Source organism: Canis lupus, chromosome 4 (genome assembly GCF_003254725.2).
Source record: "Canis lupus dingo isolate Sandy chromosome 4, ASM325472v2, whole genome shotgun sequence".
Taxonomy (NCBI): domain Eukaryota; kingdom Metazoa; phylum Chordata; class Mammalia; order Carnivora; family Canidae; genus Canis; species Canis lupus.
The window spans coordinates 18031850-18053670 of NC_064246.1; the positions used below are offsets into that span (position 1 = coordinate 18031850).

Below are 21821 nucleotides of genomic sequence, written 5' to 3' on the forward strand. Positions count from 1 at the left end.
AGCTAACGTGTAAAGCTTCAGATTTAATAACGAAACAAGGCATCTGAAGGAGAAAATGATTCTCTGTGCATTAATTGGTGAGTTCATATCTTTTTGCATTTACATCTCCCACTTGCATTTTGATTAGCAATTTCTTCCGTCAATTTAACACCAAAATCCTCAGTAATCAGTGGCATGTTATATTCTGGAACAGACTCAATGAGTCCCTGAAGCTGGCAAGATAGCACTTCAATCCCTTCACCTTGGCTGCTCCAGTGGTGAGCATGCCTGACTGTCAGTCTGATTTCCTAAATCTCCTACAAGGGAGTTAGGCAGTTAGAAATACTGTTGGCATATGCTTGGCTTTAGCTCATTTCAAATACAAAACTGCTGGCTGGTTCCAAAGACAACACTTATTTTCTATTATTATTATTATTATTATTATTATTATTATCATCATCATCATTATCATCATTATTGCCATTATCTTTATTATTCTTCCAAAATCCCTTTTGAAGAGGTTTCATATCCTAAGGAAGAGCAATCCCTGAAAATTACACTTGATCAATTTATTTAGTGAGACATAAATAGTAAATTAGCATGTGATTAAAATTCCTTCTCTCTTATAATAGTCAATATAATGTAAAGGATTGTTTGTTGTCTAACCAATCACTAATTTCTACTTTCTCTATTGCTAAAAGAAACTCAATTTTCAAACATTAGGAGCTTGCAGTGGATGGCTGTGGCAGGGGAGGAGGAAGATACTCCCCCATCCAACCCCATGGAATGAATCCTGAATATTCTGTGCCAAGCCTAGTGATTCTGTTCCTCTTGACATTTGTCAAAGTTATGTATCTTTGACATGGCATAAAATATATTAATAAGCTGGATTCTTTTTATTACCCAGTCTTTCCCCACCTATACACTGGAGTCCAGGCACTCTGGCCTAATTATAATTCTCTAAACATGACTTTACTTCTATTTCCTTGCAAATATCAAACCACAATTCCAACCATATAACTCCTATCCATACAACAAAGCCAACTCAAATGTCACCAAATTATTACATCTTTGCATAGTCTTCTCCATGACAGAATTAAAAACTCTTAATTGCCGATGATGATTCTATATGCTTTTATCATAGCACTTACTACTATAAATCCGTATCATTTGCTCACATTTCTCCTTATTTCATGAGAATACTAGTTAATTAGGAATAGGGATCATGCTTCACTCATGTGTGTATTCTTAAAACTTAGCACAGTGCTTAGGAGACAGAAGGTACTCAATTATCTTTCCAGAGGTTGACTGAGGAGACTATATAACAGGTAGAAAATTATTCCTTAATGTGATGCTTTCTTCATTCTTTGTCACCTAAGTTCATGACAATTTTATATTCTACAGACACTTTTCAAGACTTTTTAAAATTGAAATCAATTTATTGGGCAGCCCGGTGGCCCAGTGGTTTAGCACCACCTTTGGCCCGGGGTGTGATCCAAGAGACCCAGGATCGAGTCCCATGTTGGGCTCCCTGCAGGGAGCCTGCTTCCCCCTCTGCCTGTGTCTCTGCTTCTCTCTCTCTCTCTCTTTCTCATGAATAAGTAAAATATTTTTTTAAATAAAATAAAATAAAATAAAATAAAATAAAATAAAATAAAATAAAATAAAACATTAAAAAAAGAAATTTGACTTATTCTATCTTGTACTTTCTAGTTATTATTATTTTGAGGGAACTTTTTAGAGAGAGGTATCAGAAAGACTTTATATAGCTTAACATCTTAAATAGGCAATGAATACAGTTATAGAAGACATTAAAATGTGGTAATTTAAATATTATTATTCTATTATAAAATATTATATTCTATTAACTAGAATAGTTTATGAATGAGAAATCTCCAAAAGTTATTACTAAACAAATGATTATCTGCAACATTTTAGCAATTTTTCCTCTGATTTATTTTCCTACTTAAAAGTAGTAAGCTGTTAAAGCTAACTTATGGTAACAAAGTTAATCAGTAAAAAATTAGTAGTAATAATGACAGTGACAATGATGAGTATTATAATAAGTGGAGCAACGTTATGTTTTCCAAAGATGGGCTCAATATTATTTCCCATCCTGTATGTTCCTTTTGACCTTTATACTTCTTCCACTGAAAGGTGAAGTTCTTGTTACCTCCTCTTGAGTTGGAGAAGCTTTTGACTTGTTTATAAGCAATAACTTATGACAGAAATGACAGTGCATGATTTTGGAGATCAGGTAGAAAAGGAAATATTGTACACGCTTTGTTAGCCACAACATTTATCCTTGGATTTCTGATATGCCATGCAAAAATATATTAAAAAAAAACAACAAGAAACTAACAACTATCTGGAAGCTGTCATGCTCTGAGAAAGCCAAGCCACGAATGCTAAATGTAGTTTTCCTTAGTCTTTCTGTATTGAGTTCAGATATCAGATATGTGAGTTAACAAGCCTATGCCCTTTCTGAATTCTTGACCCATAGAATCTGTGAACATAATATAGTGGTGGTTGTTTAATGCCAATGAGTTTAAGATAATTTGTTGCACAGCAGTGATAACTGGAACAAAGGGTGTGACAAGGAATGATTAGGTGTTCACTAATCACATTTATTCTCCTTAGACATAAAGGAAGAACACATTTACCTGCTCCTTTGTTGTTTACTTGGGTCTCATTTGACTGAGTATTGACCAATGGGAAGTATAGAGAATTATGCCACATTGAGGTATGGTTATATGAAACTTCTTAATCAATCATCCACTGTCTCTTCCCTTTGTCCAGTGACAGTGGAGGCCACGTTATAAAGATGACAGTGTAAAAAGATTGGAAAATCCTGAATCACTGAGTCATTACCTAGTAGAGACTTATTCAGGAAAACTGGCTAACATCAGAAAAATGTATAAATGATAAATAAATGATCAATGAAATAATCTACTGGGATGCGTGTGGTTGTGTTAGAGAAGACAGAATTTGTTATTTTGACTAATACACATAACAAATTCTTTGTATTACTACACTGTAATACTAAAGCAAATTCAGTGAGCATTTACAACATCCTAGAAAACTTAGTGTTGTGCATATGTTATCCCGCTCAAACTCAGATCAACAATATTGCTAGGCCAGTATGTTTGTTTTCCTTATTTTACAAATGCAAATCCAAACTTGAGAAATGATCTGATTTACTCAGGGTCACAATGATATTCAAAAGAAGGGGAATTTCCTTGAAGATGGAGGACTGTGAGGCAAACCTAAAATTGGGTTGTCTTCCCGGAGTTAAATTTGCAAAATCTGTTGGAAGAGCTAAGCTTGTATAAATGTATTGTTGATATAAAATTTGTTAAGCAGGTAGTCTAAATTAATTCCTAGATCACTCATTTTGGTTTTAATAGAAGATATGCAAAAATCCCTGGTTTTATTTTCATATTTTTTTAGTAAATAGACCACTGTGGACTCATTACAATGTATTTTATAGCCATTTTTAAGGGTTAGAAATAATTTTTGTTATAGTCTATTGCTATATTTTATGACTTTAATTAAATTTCTGATTTCTTTTCCAAACAGTGCAATATAAGACAATATAAAACATATTTTAAATTACTAAATTTGTGGATAATTTTGTGACTTTTCAGAACCTCTAATACCAAGGGTCTGATAATGGAGGATTATGTGTGTAAAATACACTTCAGCAAGTTCCACAAACTCCATTCTCTTTCTTCCACAACCCAACAGCTAGTGCATACAATCAAGAAGTCTCATGGAGCTACTCTACAATTGTCATCATCTTTAAGAAGGAATCTTGTCACCTGAACAAGGTAACATGAAGGACTTTTAAAACAACTATAGGGCAGCCCCGGTGGCACAGTGGTTTAGCGCCGCCTGCAGCCCAGGGTGTGATCCTGGAGACCTGGGATCGAGTCCTGCATCAGGCTCCCTGCATGGAGCCTGCTTCTCCCTCTGCCTGTGTCTCTGCCTCTCTCTCTCTCTCTGTATCTCCCATGAATAAATAAATTTTAAAAATCTTAAAAAATAAAAATAAAAAAATAAAACAACTATATATTCATTTTATAGAAGTTTGTAGTGAGAGGAACACAGACATGTCTATCCATTTATGGCCACAAAGTACAATCCATAGTAGAATCTTTGGTACTTTTAAAACTATCTTAAACCAAAGATCAAGAGAATTTTAATTCTTTGTGAAAGTATTTATCAAGGTAGTTTCTTAGTGTCTGTCACTTTTTGTAATATAAAATAGAACAAAGTAATTTTTTTCTTGCCATTAATTCCTTGAGGTCCAGTGACTATGTTTCAAACAAGTGACAAATTTGACAACTAAATCAATCACTTTATTTAATTGTAAAAAAAGCCTAAAATCTGATTTCATTTTAAAGGTCTAAAAAGCACCTTTTCATAAAGCCTACATTTTTTTTTTTTTGAGGAGAGACACAATAAATAGACAAGAGACATATAATATGTCATTTGTCATGATAAACACTATGTAAACATAAACTTGGGAGAGAAGACAGAGTGGCTGAAGTGAGAGATGCTCTTTCCTTCTCTGGATCCGTACAGGATAATATAAAAGTAATTATGGATCAGACTTGACTGAACAAGTCTGCTGTGCAAGTTCTTGGAGAAAGCATCTGGTTAGAAAAGACAGGAAGTATAAAGATGCCAGAAAGTGTGGCACATCTGGCAATACAAGGAACAGAAGAAGGGCAATATGTCTGAATTTGAGGTAGCAGAGAGGAGCATTATAGGTTAGGTATTCTTCAACAAACTGCCCAAAAAGTAATTTGGGGAATTTATGTGTTTATAACTGGCCCATCAACAAAGGGAAGTCAGTGGCATAGAAGGGCTCCTGTTGTGTAAAAACACGGGGCTATTTCCTTTTCCTGAGATAAAAGGGAAATGTTCTGAACCAGGTGCCCTAAGACCCCAGATTTTAACTTGTTACTTACCCTTATCAGAGTGTGACCTCAAATGCCTTATTTCATTTACAGACATTTTGCTATCAGTCTCTGGAATATTTTCTCTCTTTGAAACTACATCATTTACTGAAAATAAACTGGATACTGGAAATATAAAATTCTCAATATCCCTTTTTTCTATTAGGTATGCCAACATATATTTTCTAAGTCATCATTTTATAAATGGTATTTTTCAGATTCTTTTCTCTAGAAGGTTTACTGAGCAGAAGTTACTTTTGAAATGTAGTAAATAGCCAAACATCTTATTTGAGGCTAAACAATCAGTACCCTGTAAGTTTTTAGGCTAAAAACAAAATATAAAGTAATAAAAATATATTATTGGATTTAATAGCTAATATAAATTTACTAACTTAATTACTAATTCAAATTTATTTAAAATTAATAAAATGTCATTTAGTAATAAACGTCTCAAAAATAAACAAAAAAATTCCTTATGATTTGACAACTAAACCTCTTTGCTAGGCCATTCTTCTATTCACAAGGCTAGCCATTGCCCTTGAAAGTGTTTTCAAAGAGGGATTCTTGACTCCTTATGTTCAGTCATCTTGAGTCAAAGGCTCTGAGCAGCACTTGCATAGAGTTCTCTGAATGCAGGATTAGTCTGCCTCAGAGCCCTTCTCAACCATGGGCTCTCTTGCCAGTCCAGTGGCTTTGATCTTCTGGCAAATGAAGATGTTCCAGAATGACTTCAAGCTGAACATCTTTCTCTCAGAATGAGCAACAGAGATCACTAGCTAGAGCTGCTTCATAGCTTAACCAGCATGTTTCTCAATGAACACTCTTTCCTGCTCTAGTCACTTACATTGCCTTACTCAAAAGTCTCCTCAAATGGTATATACACGAGAAGGCCATTAAGCATGCTGAGCTCATAAAATTTCATCTCTTGCTGACCAGTGCTAGCAGGAGTTCTGTTTTACCTTACCTTAAACTCTTTATTTTCAAAGGAAATAGCAAGAGCCTCACTACAGAATTCTTCCCACTAATGCTTGATTTAAATTTGCGTATAAAGTTAAATTTATTTTGCTACAGATCTTTTATTAAATTCTTTCAGAAAGCCCCCTGGTAGCTGGCTTCTTTACAAACTGGTTCTGTTATTATAAAGTAGTCATATCACTTCCCAAAAAGGACAGAATGTTTTAACTGGGATTCCCTGGCAAGACTCCTGTGAGAGCAAAGAGTGGATGACTAAGATGAATTCAGGAAATTTGCTTAACACTGAAAAAATGAAAAGGTAGTAGTCTCTGTACATTAAATAAATTTGAAATGGTGCCTGCTTAGATTCTCCACAGTCAACAAAGGATTCACAGAGCATGAAGAGAGGAAACTAACATTTGATAGCAGTTAGGCCTATGGAGACAAAATGCTCCCTAGGGTTGGAAAAATGGGCTTGATAACGAAATGTGATCATTAGTACCTCAACACTGTGGGCATCACCCAGTGGGTGGAGGTGATTCACCACAGGGCCTCAAGCAGTATAATCAGGGCCTAGTAACTAGATGAACATGACACTTTATCATTCAAATTGGACATGTGTGAGAGTAAAGGGGAGTATAATACAAATGTGTCCTAAGGAAAATAAAGCATATACTCACCCTAAATTCCTGGATGTTAAAGTCACTTACCAAGTACTTATTTTATGAAAATTCATTTTTAATCCAATAATCCTTAGAAAAATTGTTACTACTATAACATAAGAAAAGATAAAATAAGGGCGGCTGAATAAGGGTGGCTCAGTCAGTTAAGCATCCAATTCTCGGTTTTGGCTCAGGTAATTATCTCTTGGGTCATGGAGATGGAGCCCCAAGTCAGGCTCCATGATCAGCAAGGAGTCTGCTTGAAGACTCTCTCCCTTCTTCCCTTCCCTCAACTCATGCTTGTACTCTCTCTCAAATAAATCTTAAAAAAGAGAAAAAGTGAAGTGGTTGAATGAAGTTGATGAATTACAACACCCCACAAATCTCAAAAATCAAATTTCTAAATGTATAATAATCACAGGTCAGGTTTAATTTTACTTGCTGAAAAAATGATGCCAAATACTAAGAGGAATGCAAAAAAATCCTTACAGTCTTTGGAGAATCCTAGAAACTAAAGCAGTCTTTGCAAAGTCACAGGGCATTAGTACAAAGTTTGCAAAGAAAAAAGCACAGATAGTTTGACCTGCAAAAGAAAATGTAAAAAACTGAGAGCACCCAGAAGAATAAAAATGATGACAGTGGAAAAGAGGGTGGAGAAAAGTGCCCGGGACCCTACTATGGGAAAAATAAAAAGGATTAGCAGAAGTTGCATTGGGTGGTCACATGACTCAAGGAATTTTAAAGGAAAGACAGTTCTAATATTCAAATATTTTGGATGATTGGATTTATGCAGGAAAACTAGTAAAGGGGCAACTGGATCATTGGAAAACCCAGTCAAGACTTTAGTAAAGACGGGCACTTGGTGGCTCAGTGGTTGAGTGTTGCCTTTGGCTTAAGGCATGATCCCTGTATCAGGCTCCCTACAGAGAGCCTGCCTCTCCCTCTGCCTATATCTGCTCCTCTCTGTGTGTCTCTTATGAGTAAATAAGTAAGATTTAAAAAAAAAAAAAAAAGTGTTAGTAAAAAGCCAAAATAGATTATCTGAGACAAGGGTCAATAAAATTTTTTTTTGTAATGCACCAAGCAGTAAATGTTTTAGGTTTTGTGAGCCATAGTTTCTTTAGCCATTACTCAACCTTGCCATTATAGTGCAAAGAGGTATCTATTGGTGTGGTTCCTAAAATTAGAATTTCACATAACTTTCGCATGTCAGAATATATTATTCTTCTCTTGAATTTTTCAACTACTTAAAATATTAAAATCATTCTTAGCCCATAGGCCATACAAAATAAGAGGGTCAACTAAATGCAGCCAAAGGCCATAAGTTTGCTACCCCCTGATTTGAGATAATACATAATTTATTTTTTTAATATTTATTTGTTCATGAGAGGCACACAGAGAGAGGCAGAGGCACAAGCAGAGGGAGAAGCAGGCTCCTTGTGGGGAGCCCAATGTGGGACTCCATCCCAGGACCCTGGGATCATGACCTGAGCCAAAGCAGATGCTCAACCATGCTCAAACACCAAGCACCTATGTCTCTGCCTCTCTCTGTGTGTCTCTCATAAATAAATAAATTCTTCCCAAAAAATCAACAAAAGAGGACCCATACATTAGAAATATTTGACAAATAATCACTTATAAATTATAAAGGTATTCATTTTATTATAATATTCTAAATGTTAGCATTTTCAGTGGTTTAGGCAGGCCTTTTAAATTAGTCCTAATTAATACATTTGATAAGACTTTATCTAAATAAAATTACCTGATTTCTCAGGTGTTGACTATTGGGTAAAACATTCTTTATTTTTTAAATCAACTTTTTCCATGTAGTTTACCTGCCATTTTAAGTGTATAGTTTGATAAATTTTGACAAATGAGTATACATTCAAGTAACTACCTTAGATTACAGATTTTCATAATAGAGTCTAGTGGGAATTTGTTTAGGACAGCATTAAATTTGTGAATGAAAGTGAAGATTCTTGAGACACCTGGGTGGCTCAGCAGTTGAGCATCTGTCTTTGGCTCAGAGTGTGATCTGGGGGTCCGGGATTGAGTCCCGCATCAGGTTCCTTGTGGGGAGCCTGCTTCTCCCTCTGCCTATGTCTCTGCCTCTCTCTTTGTGTCTCTATGAATAAATAAATAAAATCCTTAAAAAATAAAAAGAATTTGAATATTCTTGACACCTTAATAATATTGAGTCTTCCACTCTAAAAGTATGATAAATCTCTCCAAATTTCTGTTTTCTTAATAATATTTCATAATTTTAAAAGTATAAATCTTGTAGGTATGTTAAAAATATCAATAAGTTTATTTTGTTATTTTCAATGCTAATATATTTTAGTTTTAAAATATGTTTTCTAATTTTTAGTTGTGATTAAATAGAAATACATATATTGAGTTTCATTGTATTTCTCTATTATATTTTTATTATTTCATTAATTTTGCCCTTATCCTTTTATTTCTTTACCTTTTCCTAAGTTCACTTACCAGTTCTACTAGGGTGGGATTTTTCTGTTGTAACTTTATTAAAGGATTTTCAATGTAGTTGATCATATAATTTGCAAATAGAGACAGTTTTACTTTTTCCTTATAATATGAATACTTTTTATGTTGTTTCTTGATATACTGTACTGGTTAGGACACCTACAATATTCATTGCACTGGAGCATGGACATTCTCACTTTGTTTCCAGTCTTAGGGAACAATGTTTACTCCTTCATTTTTAAGTGCAATGATGGTTGAAAGTAGTAATTAAATAGTATGCTTTCATTTCCCTCTAGAGTAAAGAAACTAATATCATGTAAAGTAACAAACTAAATGATAACACATAAAACTGATACTTGAACACATGTCTTGGTTTTGCACAAAATTCTTCTCATGATTTCATTTGTGAACCTAATTCAATAGAATTATAGTTGTATAAGATAACATTCTATATTAGTTAGTGAATGACGCCATCAGATTCTTTTCCTTCTATAGTTTGAGTGTGAGACTTCAAAGAAACAAACAGCAGCTTGGTCTAGAAGACATATAATGCAAAATAATTTTTTGAGGTTAGTTGAAAAGAAGTTATGGAGAGCAATAAAATATTCCAAGAAATTATGACAATGGAAGTAATCTAAATTAAGAAAATTGTAAATAATTCCAGTGAAAGTCATTTATCAACTCCTGTAAGTACAGTAGAATCAGAAAAAGTGGTTTTTTGAGACACCTGGGTGGCTCAGTCAGTTAAGCCTTGGCCTCTTGATTTTGGCTCAGGTCATGATCTCAGGGTCATGAGATAGAGTCCCGCATTGGACTCCACATTGGAGTGTGGAGCCTCCTTAAGATTCTCTCTCCCTTTGCCCCTCGGTGCTCCCCCTATTCTTGCTATTGCACTCTCTCTCTAAAAAATCAATTATTTTTGTAAAAGAGAAAAATGTTTTTTCTGGCTATATAAGCTTAAGTTATATACTGAGCTGTGTTCCATTTATAGGGGTCATGTAAATGATTCATATAGAAATGGTTCATGGAAACTGGGCCATGTAAATAGTTTTTTATTTATTTTATTTTCCTTTGTTTCTTCAAAAATTAACTTTCAGCAAGTAACATATCCAAAATATATTCTTGTTCTCTGCAATATAAAATTAGACAACTAACAAAGAAGATCTGTTAGTGGTAGTCCTGAAAATCTTCACATTTGGTTTAGAAAATGTACTTTTGATAAATCACATATGAAAATTCACACAAAAATATATGAAGCCCACATTCTGAATACCTTTTGAAAGGCTGAATTTTTGCTGAATCTTTTCCTCTTTTTGAGAACATTTCATTGCTGGCCACCCTTTTTTCTCACAATTCAATTATGTTGCCCTTTTTAACATCTATTTCTGGTTAAGCACATTTCCCAAAAAGATGAACCAAGTCCTTGCACATTTCAAGACATTAATAAAAACAATATATAGAATTATATGCTAGCTTAAAGTAATATAGGCTCAAAGACACAATTTTAATTAAATAATCTATAATTCAGTGACTCCTGCTGGCCCAGTGGTTGAGCATCTGTGTCCAGCTCAGGGCATGATCCCCAGGTCCTGGGATTGAGTTCTGCCTCAGGGTCCCAGCAGGGAGCCTGCTTCTCCTTCTGCTTATGTCTCTGCCTCTCTCTATGTGTTTCTCATGAATAAATAAAATCTATAAATAAATAAATAAGTAAATAAATAAATAAATAATCTATAATTAAGATAATAAACATATTAAATATCCTTTATAAAACAAAACTTTAGAAAAAATATATTTCTTTATTTAGAACTTCACCTTTTTTTAAATATTTTTTAAATTTATTTATTTATATAAGTCACAGAGAGAGAGAGAGGCAGAGACACAGGCAGAGGGAGAAGCAGGCTCCATGCACCGGAAGCCCGACGTGGGATTCGATCCCGGGTCTCCAGGATCGCACCCTGGGCCAAAGGCAGGCGCCAAACCGCTGCGCCACCCAGGGATCCCAGAACTTCACCTTTTAAGGTATTTTTTGGGCTTTAGTTTCATGTTGACCTGCAGACACAATTCTACAACTTCTATAGGTAATATTCTTCAAAATATAAAAAAGTAATAAGCAGCTTCAGTAGTTCTAGCATTATTCATAATGGTAATAGCAATCATAGCTACTTTCTTATAAAAGACTACTATTTACTGAGCACTTCATTTCTATCAGCTCATTTTGTCAGCATAATAATTTTTTGATGTAGGTTTAATACAAAGTTTGTTTTACAAAGGAAGAAACTGAGGGTTAGTGAGATTTGTGACTTGCTTTAATCTTAACTATTTTGTGGACTTTTAAGAATTGTAAAATTTATACATCGATATTAAACACCAAAAAAATAATAAACACTTAACACTCCCTTCTCTCTAGGGTTGTTAGGAGTGAGGTTCAATAAACTTATTTGCCCACAAGCTGAATCCAGTGGAGAGAGTAATATTAAATTTCACAGAATTTTCACATAGGAATTTTAAAAGCAATCTGAACAGTTACTAACATAATTATTCTCCAAAATAAATATTAAGGTAGATACCGTTGTATTTTTATAAAACTATTTGTAAAATTTCAGGCACTGATTTCAGGTTAGTATTTTATTGTTTCAGAGCACTGAGAGCATTCTTGAAAATTCAGGCATAGCAAAGGATTCCACAATATTCACAGACACTCTCAAGAGCATAGCCTAGCCCTCCTTGAACTTGCATAATTATAAACATATTGCCTTAATCTTGACACTCTTTAGGTACTTTGAAAAAGCATCAAATGTTTCATAGTTCTAAGACTGGAATATTGGTCAGCATTAAATTTGACCTTATAAAGAGAAGATTACACCAGATCAATTTTATTATCTTCTATGATGAAGAGATAGACTTCAAGGGGAAAAAAAGATTTTCATTAATTGCACCTGATTTAGACTTCTATTTTCAACATATAATCCAATCAGCTGTTAAGTACACAGATTTATGGATCATCCTCCAAGGAATCCTTGTAGAAGTTCCATAGAAGCTTCCCTAGAGGCTGCCTAAGGAACTGGGTGTGCAGGCACATGAGTCCCTGGATTCACCTGCATGGTTTCAAGTGCAGCAGCTCTTTCTAATACATTTTACTTATTTACTTTAGGTCATAAAGTGTGTTTGAAAGAAGAATAGCTCTACCTCAAAATTCAGAGGACATTCTTACTAAACCATACACTTACCAGTATGTTCTCCATTGGATGGAATGTCAGCTTCTAAGATCCCCTGACACTAAGATCCTTAAGGGGAGCTGTCTAGCAGAGATTACAGTCAGAGGAAGGGTTAATATAAGTCAACATTTTGATTAGTAATCTAGATTATAATCTAGAGATTATAATCTCTTGTTTCTAATTGATGCTAATTTAGGTACAATCACAACCAAATTTAAAAAAAACCTGATAAATTATATGAAAAATCATTTCAAAATATTAAAAACTTTATAGGATAAGGATTTATGACCAAAAGCAAACATATCAAGTCAAAATGGAGAAGAATATACAGGTAACAACAGGATAAAACAAATAAATAAAAGGAAATCACTGTCTATCCAATAATCGTGGTGTTTAAGAGGGAGAAAAATAAGTTCACAGCAGTTGACTGTATTATCGGCAATAACATAAGAACAAGTCTTCCACTTTATTTGACTTTGGACAGGCTATAATTAGAGTTTACTTTTTGATAGTCGCATTTGAGAATTTTGTTGAAAAGTTAAATAAGGACTAGTAAAGAAAACAAAATACTAAATTATTCCTATGAGGAAAAGTTTAAAATAAATTGAAGTATGTACCTTGAGAAAGAGATGAGTATGGGGGAAATTACTGCCCTCTAGGCTGTTAAATAATTACAATAATTGTTATCTTGCCCTACAGAAGACTGCTGGATATGAAAGATATATGGAAATAATGGAAAGATAATTTGATTTGCAATCAGTAAGCTATTTTGATAATAAGGAAATTTTTAGATACTAAAACATACAAATGGGAGAAATTACAAGACTTTTTCATCCCTAGATAGGTTTTTCAGGGAAAAAAAATCATTTCCTACCCTGGTTCACCTAAGCTATTTCACTGGTTTCATCTTCTCACATATTCACCTTGGAATATTGGAAATGCAAGTGTTTTACTTGGAAAGACTATTTCCTGAAATTCATATGTCTTCACTCAATGTTTCTCTCCCAGTTCTACCTATTTTCCCAGTTTTGGATTATTACTAATCCACTAGTCCACATGGATAAGGTTTAAAATCCTTTGTTAGAAGAAAATATTTGAAAAGGTACTTTGTAGCTCAGACATAGTACTGGTAAGTGCCACAGTATTCAATTACATATGAACAAATACCTCCTGGATGTTCATGAATAGATATGTGTGTTTCTCTCTTATATGTATTATTGGTTTGCTCTTGGGTTTTCCCATGCTCTGAAGTGATAGATCCTACATCTTGACACCTTTAGATTTTCTCTTAGAATTTCTTTCATAAGCATTCATCTGCCCTGTCAGTGTCTTCAACTTTTGTTGGCCCTTTTCCTTACAAGATCCCCAAATGACTCCATTTTTATGAATCTCTCCATGTAACCTAACTGTAACATTCAAGCCAGTCAGATACTATTGGTGCTCTGCCCATATATCCTCAGCACTTCCAGTTCCACCTTTATAGTTTCACTAATGCTTAAATCTGAAGGCTTTCAAATTAAACTCTATTCATACTTAACAAATTACACTCACCATTCCTACTGAATCTTCTTACTGCAAGCACCTGCCACTCTGCCTGAGGGTTGTTTTTTTTGGCCACGAGACTGAAGTAACCTCTGAGGAGGAATAGCCTTTAATCAAGGATGAATAGGTGGATAAACTGGGTTTTGCTCACCTCAGGTAAGGTAATTCTGAGGAGCATTCTATAGGATTGTCCAAAGTTCCCCAGCAGGATTGTGCCCTAGTTTCCAGTAGTGATGCATAATTACATTTTGCTGGTTTACTTCCCCTCCCTACCTCATTTTTTCGGTCTTACTTTCTCTTAAATAGACTAATGGTAACACAAATCTTTGGCTCAGGGTCTGCCTGATAAAAAAAAAACCCATATATTTACATTAAGTGCATTTTTCAGAAAACCTCCACTGTTTTTTCAATCAATTTTTTAAAGCACTCCACATTAACATTTAAGTAAAAACAAACAATCCTGATCTCTGTGTATGCAGTATATATGCCCACAATAAATGGCTCACTTTCACCCTTAAGAAGATGGCATATATTCTCCCAAATAGACAACTCCTAAACTGGGACAGTTCAAGTGTTTGTTGTTCTTGTCAGCTCCAAGTGAAATTTCTTACAGAATAGTCTGAGTCTATAATTTGGTATGAGAGGGTTTGGCCCTAGAAACATCCTATTTTAGACATATTTTCCTACCAATTTCAATACAGTGATGAGAAAGATCCTTTTCCATTCAAGAAAAGAAAGCAAAATACTTTATGTATTTTTATTTGGCTCCTGATCATGCTATGTGACACCTCAGTGAATTCTGAACACAAGGAATCCTATCATTTCTGCACACACAGCAGTTAAATGTGCTCATTTGCATAAGTTATAACCAAATACATAAGTGAAAGTGTTGTTTGTGACAGTAGATTTGACTTCAGGGATACATATGAATTTCTAAAGTTCTAATGGATTTCAGCATTGACATTATGAAATAGAAATAAAATATTTCTTGCATTCATTCCAAGCATTCCAGATGGCGAAGAGCATTGCAATAATTTAATAGAAAGCAAAGCAAACTTACTCGAATCATCATGACTGAACATCTGATATCATGAATTGTATCGTAGATCTTCTTTGAGATGTCCACAAATTGATCATCATCAAATATATCCAAAGAGTTTTTACTTAAGGCTTCCAAGGCAATATTCACTTGTGTTACAAACTCAGGAATTGCTGTTAAAATTAATATGATAGAGAAGATTATCCTGTTTGCATTTTCCGATTTCTGGAGTTTCATAAAAAATATGAGACACATTTTTAAATAAATATTTGGTTAATAGAATTTTAATTATTGTTTGATGTAAAGAAACAAAACATTTTGGCAAGATAATTTTGGATCTCTGAAAAGTAAAAAGAATCAAAGACAATAAAATACATTTTTATAGAAATGTTTAAAAGATTATCTTTCTGGGGGATCCCTGGGTGGCTCAGCAGTTTGGCGCCTGCCTTTGGCTCAGGGAGCGATCCTGGAGTGCCGGGATCGAGTCCCGCGTCGGGCTCCTGGTGTAGGGCCTGCTTCTCCGCCCTCCTGTGTCTCATGCCTCTCTCTTTCTCTCTCTACATCTATCATGAGTAAATAAATAAATCTTAAAAAAAAAAGATTATCTTTCTCCTGTATGTCATTTTTGTTTCTACCAAGGCTAGAACCATATAATCATTTCTTATCCTATCCAATATAAGCCCCAAGAAATTACCAAAAAGAATTGATGTGTTAAAAACTGAAATTATAAACATAAACATATTTAAATGGAAAAAGCATTTGAGTTGCTAAATATAAGAAATTTAATCAAAGGTAGTAACTCTATTATAGAAATAATAAAAACACCATAAACTTTCTTTTTTTTTAATTTTTTTGTTAATTTTTATTTATTTATGATAGTCACAGAGAGAGAGAGAGAGAGAGGCAGAGACATAGGCAGAGGGAGAAGCAGGCTCCATGCACCGGGAGCCCGATGTGGGACTTGATCCCGGGTCTCCAGGATCGTGCCCTGGGCCAAAGGCAGGCGCCAAACCGCTGCGCCACCCAGGGATCCCCACCATAAACTTTCTTTCACTAAAATGTTTCCCCTATCATCAAAGAGATTAGTGGGGGGTGGGGGACAGATGTTCCAAGTTGGTGGTATAGGAAGACCCTGAATTCATTTCCTTTCATGGACACGCCAAATCTATAGCTATATGTGGACTAATTCACAATGAAAAAGAACTAAAAACTAGCTAAACAGCTCTCTCCACAACAAGGAATAAAAGGACCACATCAAGACAGGTAGGAGAGGCAGAGATGCAGTCTCTCCAAAATCCTACCTGCACAATAGGAAGGAAATTTCATGGGTCCAGAGTTTCTCCCTAAGGAGTGAGGAGTTGAGCTCCATATCAGGCATCCTAACCTTTAGGATCTGCACCAGAGAGATGAGGCTCCCTAAACATCTAGCCTTAGAAACCAATGGGGCTTACACTCAGAGGACCCAAGGAACTGTAGAATCTCAGATACCACTTTCAAGGGGATAGTCCTGGACTCACTCATCCCAGGACCAGTGCAAAGGAAGCAGTTTGAGAGGTGCTGAAAGACAAGTGAAGGAGATTTATTTGCTAATCTTAAAATATCTACCAGAGGCAGAGGAACAAGTTGGGATGTTCTTTGAGGATGGAGGCACTGATAACCATATTTTTACCCTCTCTCTAACTTGCTAGCACAGGTGGGTGTGGGAGGACACAGACTCATTAAAGCCAAGGATGTGCCCACCCAAGCACGCTTTTCTAGCATTTTTAAAGCTGCAGATGTACCCTGTCCCCAGCCCTTTACTCTTTACTGCCCTCACTAAAGCCATGGGCTTTGCACCCTTCTTTGGATTCACCAAAGCTTACAGATATCTCCAGAAAGGCGCTCATAGACTCATCTGAACTTCAATTTTTGCAACTGTCAACCAGGGGACACCTCCAGATCTTCTAGCCCAGGAGATAGATGGGTATACAATTGTGGTCCCAGAGGACTATATACGTTTATATACAATAAAAACTGATGCCTAAGAATTTTTCTTTCAGTCATTTGAAACTAGGTGCTGACTGAGTTCATTCTCTTTGGTATACTGACAGGTCTTGGCACACCCTCAATAATTGGAACATATCAAGAATGAATAAGCCAAAACAACAACAAAATCAGGGTACTGAGACAATCAAAAAGGTTCAGGAGAACCAAGCTCAGGGCAACGTTGAGATGCTCACAAGCTACTTCTTCAAAACTGAAAGAAATCATTGTTTCATATAATACATAGAAACAAACATAAAGGGTAAAGCAAAATGGGGAAAAGAGGAATATGCTCCAAACAAAAGAACAAAACAAAACCTCAGAGAAAGACCTTAATGAAACAGAGATAACTAATCTATCTGTTAAAAAATTTAAAGTAATGGTCATAAAGATGCTCACCAAATTCATAAAGAAGAATGAATGAGCACGGTGAAAACTTCAACAAAGACATAGAAAATATAGGTGGCAAACAGGTCATGGCACTGAAGAATACAGTAACTGCACTGAAAGAATATATAAGAAGAACTCAGCAGTAGACCAGAGGAAGGATAAGAATGGATCAGTAATCTGTAAGATGGGACAGTGGAGGAACTCACTTCAGGAGTGTAGCAAAAAAAATAAGTGAAGTTCGCTTAAGAGACCTATGGACATCAAGCAGAATAATATTTTCATTACGGGAGTTCCAGAAGGAAAAGAGAGACAGAAATAAATTTGAAGAAATAATCTTTCAAAACTTACCTATATTGGGGAAGGAGAGAGATGTCCAGGTCCTGGAAGCACAAAGAGTTCCAAAGAAGATAAATCCAAAGGTATCAACACCAAGACACATTATAAGTAAAATGTCAGAAGTTAAAGATTAAGAAAAATATCTTAAAAGAAGTAAGAGAAAAACAGCTTGTTATATACAAGAGAATCCTCATATGACTATTAGATGATTTTTCAGCAGATATATTGCAGACCAGAAGGAAATAGTATGATATATTCAAAGTACTGAAAGGGAAATACTTCCAACCAAAAATATTCTACTCAGTAAGACTATCATTCAGAATTGATGGATAGATGAAGTTTTCTAGGCAGGAAAAAGCTAAAGGATCTTGTAAACATTAAACCAGCATTATAAAAAATGTTAAAGGGACTTCTTAAAGCTAGTATGAAAGTTAAAAGACAAAAGTAGTAAAATTAACTAAAATTACAGTAATTAGTTAAGGGATGTACAAATTTTTAAAAAATGTAAAATATGACATCAAAACCATAAAATGTGTTGATGGGAAAATAAAAATGCAGGGATTTAAAATACCTTCAACTTTAAGTTTCTGTCAATTTAAAACATGTGAACCTTATGGTAACCTTGGAGCTAAAACCTATATTAGATACATTAAAGATAAAGGAATGTAAACAAAACACAAAAGAGTCACCAAACCACAATGGAAGAAAGCAAAGAAGAAAGGAATGTAGAGGAACTACAAAAACATCCAGAAAATAACTAAACATGTGGCAATAAGTCATACCTATCAATAACTAAATGTTAGTGAAAAAAATTCTCTAATCAAAGAGTGGATAATGGATGAAAAAAATGATACATTTGTACGTTACCTCGAAGACACTAAATACAAATCTAAGGATAAACAGAGTAAAAGCAAAGGGATGGAAAAAAAAAGTATTCCATGAAAATTTTCATTCCAGGAAAGTGAAAACAGAAAGAAAGCTGGTGTAGCTATACTTGTATCTGACAAAACAGACTTCAAAACAAAGACCATAATAAAGGAAAAAAAAAAAAAAAAAAGAAGGATGTTACATAAAGACAAATAAGTCAATCCAACAAGAGGATAGAACATTTATAAATATTTATGCACCAACATAGGAATACCAAATATATAAAGCAAATATTAACAAATTTAAAGGAAGACTTTGACAGCAACACATGAACAGTAAGGACTTTAATGACCCCATTTACATCAGTGGATAAATCATCCAGACAAAAAAAAAAAAAAAAAAAATCAATAAAAAAAAAAAAGCTTTAAAGAGGACATTAGACTAGATAGACCTAATAGGTGTATACAGAACATTCTATCCAATAGCAGGGATATACATTGTTCTTGCATGCACATGGCACATTCTTTAGGATAAATCACATGTTAGGCCACAAAACAAGTTTCAGTAAATTTAAGAAGAATGAAATCATATCAATCATCTTTTTTGCTACCATGATATGAAACTAGAAATCAATTTCAAGAGGAAAACAGGAAAAATCACAAATATGTGGATATTAAACAACACACTACAGAACGACCAATGAATCAATGAAGAAATCAAAGGGTAAATTAAAGAAAAATACATTGAGATTATGAAATCTAAATATAAAAATCCAAAATCTATGGGACACATGATATTAATAAAAATCATGATCATCTCCAGATACACAAAAAACATTTGATAAAATTTAACATTTATTTATCATAAAACCCTCCTAAAGTGGGTATAGACAGAACATACATCCCTATAATAAAAGTCATACTGAAAAACTCACAGTCATCATACTCAATGATGAAAAGCTTAAGATCAATAATAAGACATTGATGTCCACTCTTACCACTTTTACTCACATATTATTCAAAATCCTAGCCACAATAATCAAACAAGAACAAGAAATAAAAAGGCATTCAAAATGGTAAGGAAAAAGTAAAACTGTCACTCTCTGTAGATGACAAGATACCATACGTAAAGTCTGCACTAAAACCTAAAGTCTCCACTAAAACCTGTTAAAATGAATTCAGTAAATAAATTCAGTAAAATTGTAGGATACAAAATCAAGTATACTAATCAAATACTCAAAAGACTGTTACATTTCTCATTAATAATGAACTAGCAGAAAGAAAAATTCAGAAAACAAATCCATTTATAATTGCACCACAAAGAATAAAATTCCTAGGAATAAATTTAACCAAGGAGGTAAAAGACTTGTACACTGAAACTACAAGATACTGATGAGAAAGAAACTTCAGATGACATAAATAAATGGAAAAATAATCCAAATTCATGAATTGCAAGAATTAATATTGTTAAAATGTCCATGCTACACAATCTATACATACATTGAAATTCCTATCAAAATTTCAATGACATGTTTCACAGAAACAAAGAAATCTAAAATTTGGAACAAAAGACCTGAATGACCAAATGATCTTGAGAAAAAAGAATAAAGCTGAAGGTGTCACACACTATGACTTCAAACTATTCTACAAATTTATAATCATCCAAACAGTATGGTATTGGCATAAAAACAGACACATAGATCAATGAAATTAAATAGAGAGCTCAGAAATAAACCCACACATATATGGCCAATTACTTTACAACAAAGAAGCCAAGAGTATAAAATGGGAAAATGACAATCTTTTTAATAAACGGTGCTGGGAAAACTGGACAACTACATGCAAAAGAATGGAACTAGACCACTCTCTTACACCATACACAAAGTTTACTCAAAGTGGATTAAAGACTTGAATGTAAGACCTGAAACCATAAAACTCCTAAAGAAAACATAGGCAGAACAGAAGTGATTAGAATTTCCTAAGATGGAGGAGGAGTAGGAGGAGTCTAGGCTCATCTCTCATGAACACAGCTAGATAACTCACATCATCCTAAATAACCCAGAAACTGACCTGAAGACTGACAGAACAAATTTCACAACTAAAGGGAGAGTAGAGGCCAGATGGGAAAAGGAAGGAAGTACGGAGATGTGGTTTAGGGGAGAAACAGATTGTTGCAGCTGCTGCAGAGGAAAGGGAGTCCTGAACATGAAGAAAGGTGAAGGAGAGAGGAAAGCATGGGGAATACACAATGGCTTTTCCATTGGCTTGGAATATGAGAGGGGCTGAATTTCTTGAGTTCTTGCAACCAGCAGGGCTTAGGCCTGGAGTTAGTGGGCTTGGCTGAGATTGAGCCCCAAGTGCTGCCTGCTCCTAGAAAGAAGGCAAGCAAACAACCCTGGTGGCAGACAGAGTGGAAACTGGTCTGAAGAACACCTGAAGCACACAGCGGGGAGGTTTTGCACTCAGTTTCCAGGGGAGGCGGCATTCACAGAGATGCCTCTTTGGGAACAGTACTATTTCCCTCCCTACCCCTCAGCATAAACACAGAACCACCAGCAGGAGGTAACACCCCACCAGCACTGACTACCTAAACTACTTAGACCAAGACTCACCCCCCTGTGCTCTGGTGGGACTGCCCTTTTCAGTCAAGCTTGCCTCAGTCCCAGTGTGGTGGGATCCTCTCTCAGAAGACCAACAAAACTCCCTGCCCACACCATGTCTCCTAACCAGAGAATTCTGCAGAGTCTCAGTTCTCATGGAGTTGGTGTCAGTTCTCATTTCACAAGCAGACCAGAGCATACCTCATTAAAACTCACCACATTTAGGCCACAGACCAAACACTGCCCACAGTAGACAATGAAAGCCTCTGCAGACTGGCCCAAAGGATACAGCAACCAAAATAAAACAGCAGAGCTCACACAGCACACAGAGAGACACACTCCTTGAAAGTCCAGGCCTAAGCACTACATGATTTCTAATTCGTAAGGCTGTTACATTTAGGAGCAGGAGACATAACTGGCTTTTCTAACATGTAGAAAAAGGCAGAGACTTAGACAAAATGCCAAGATGGAGCTAATTATCCCAAATGAGAGAACAAGATAAGGCCAGAAATCTAAGTGAAACAGATATAAGTAACATCCCTGATGGAGAATTGAAAGCAACAATCATAAGGATACTAACTGGGCTTGAGAAAAGAATAGAAGATGTTAATGACTCTTACAACAGAGATTAAAAAAAAAAAAAAAAAAAAAAAAAGAATAAATCCCAGAGAAGAAGAATGCAATAAACAAGAAATGGGCTTGATGCAATGAACAGCAGGCTGGAGAAAGCAGAGAAATGAATTAGTGACATAGAAAACAAAATAATAA

General features: G+C 34.9%; 1 protein-coding gene across 4 annotated transcripts in view; it reads right to left on the minus strand.

Annotated features, from left to right (window-relative positions):
• CTNNA3 (catenin alpha 3) overlaps window positions 1-21821 on the minus strand; it is a 1671697-nt gene that overhangs the window by 307753 nt on the left and 1342123 nt on the right. For all 4 annotated transcript variants that reach the window (XM_035715351.2, XM_035715352.2, XM_049108978.1 and 1 more), the window contains one exon: window positions 14861-15012. In XM_035715351.2, the coding sequence (XP_035571244.1) occupies window positions 14861-15012 (152 nt within the window). The remainder of the gene's footprint in view (window positions 1-14860; window positions 15013-21821) is intronic.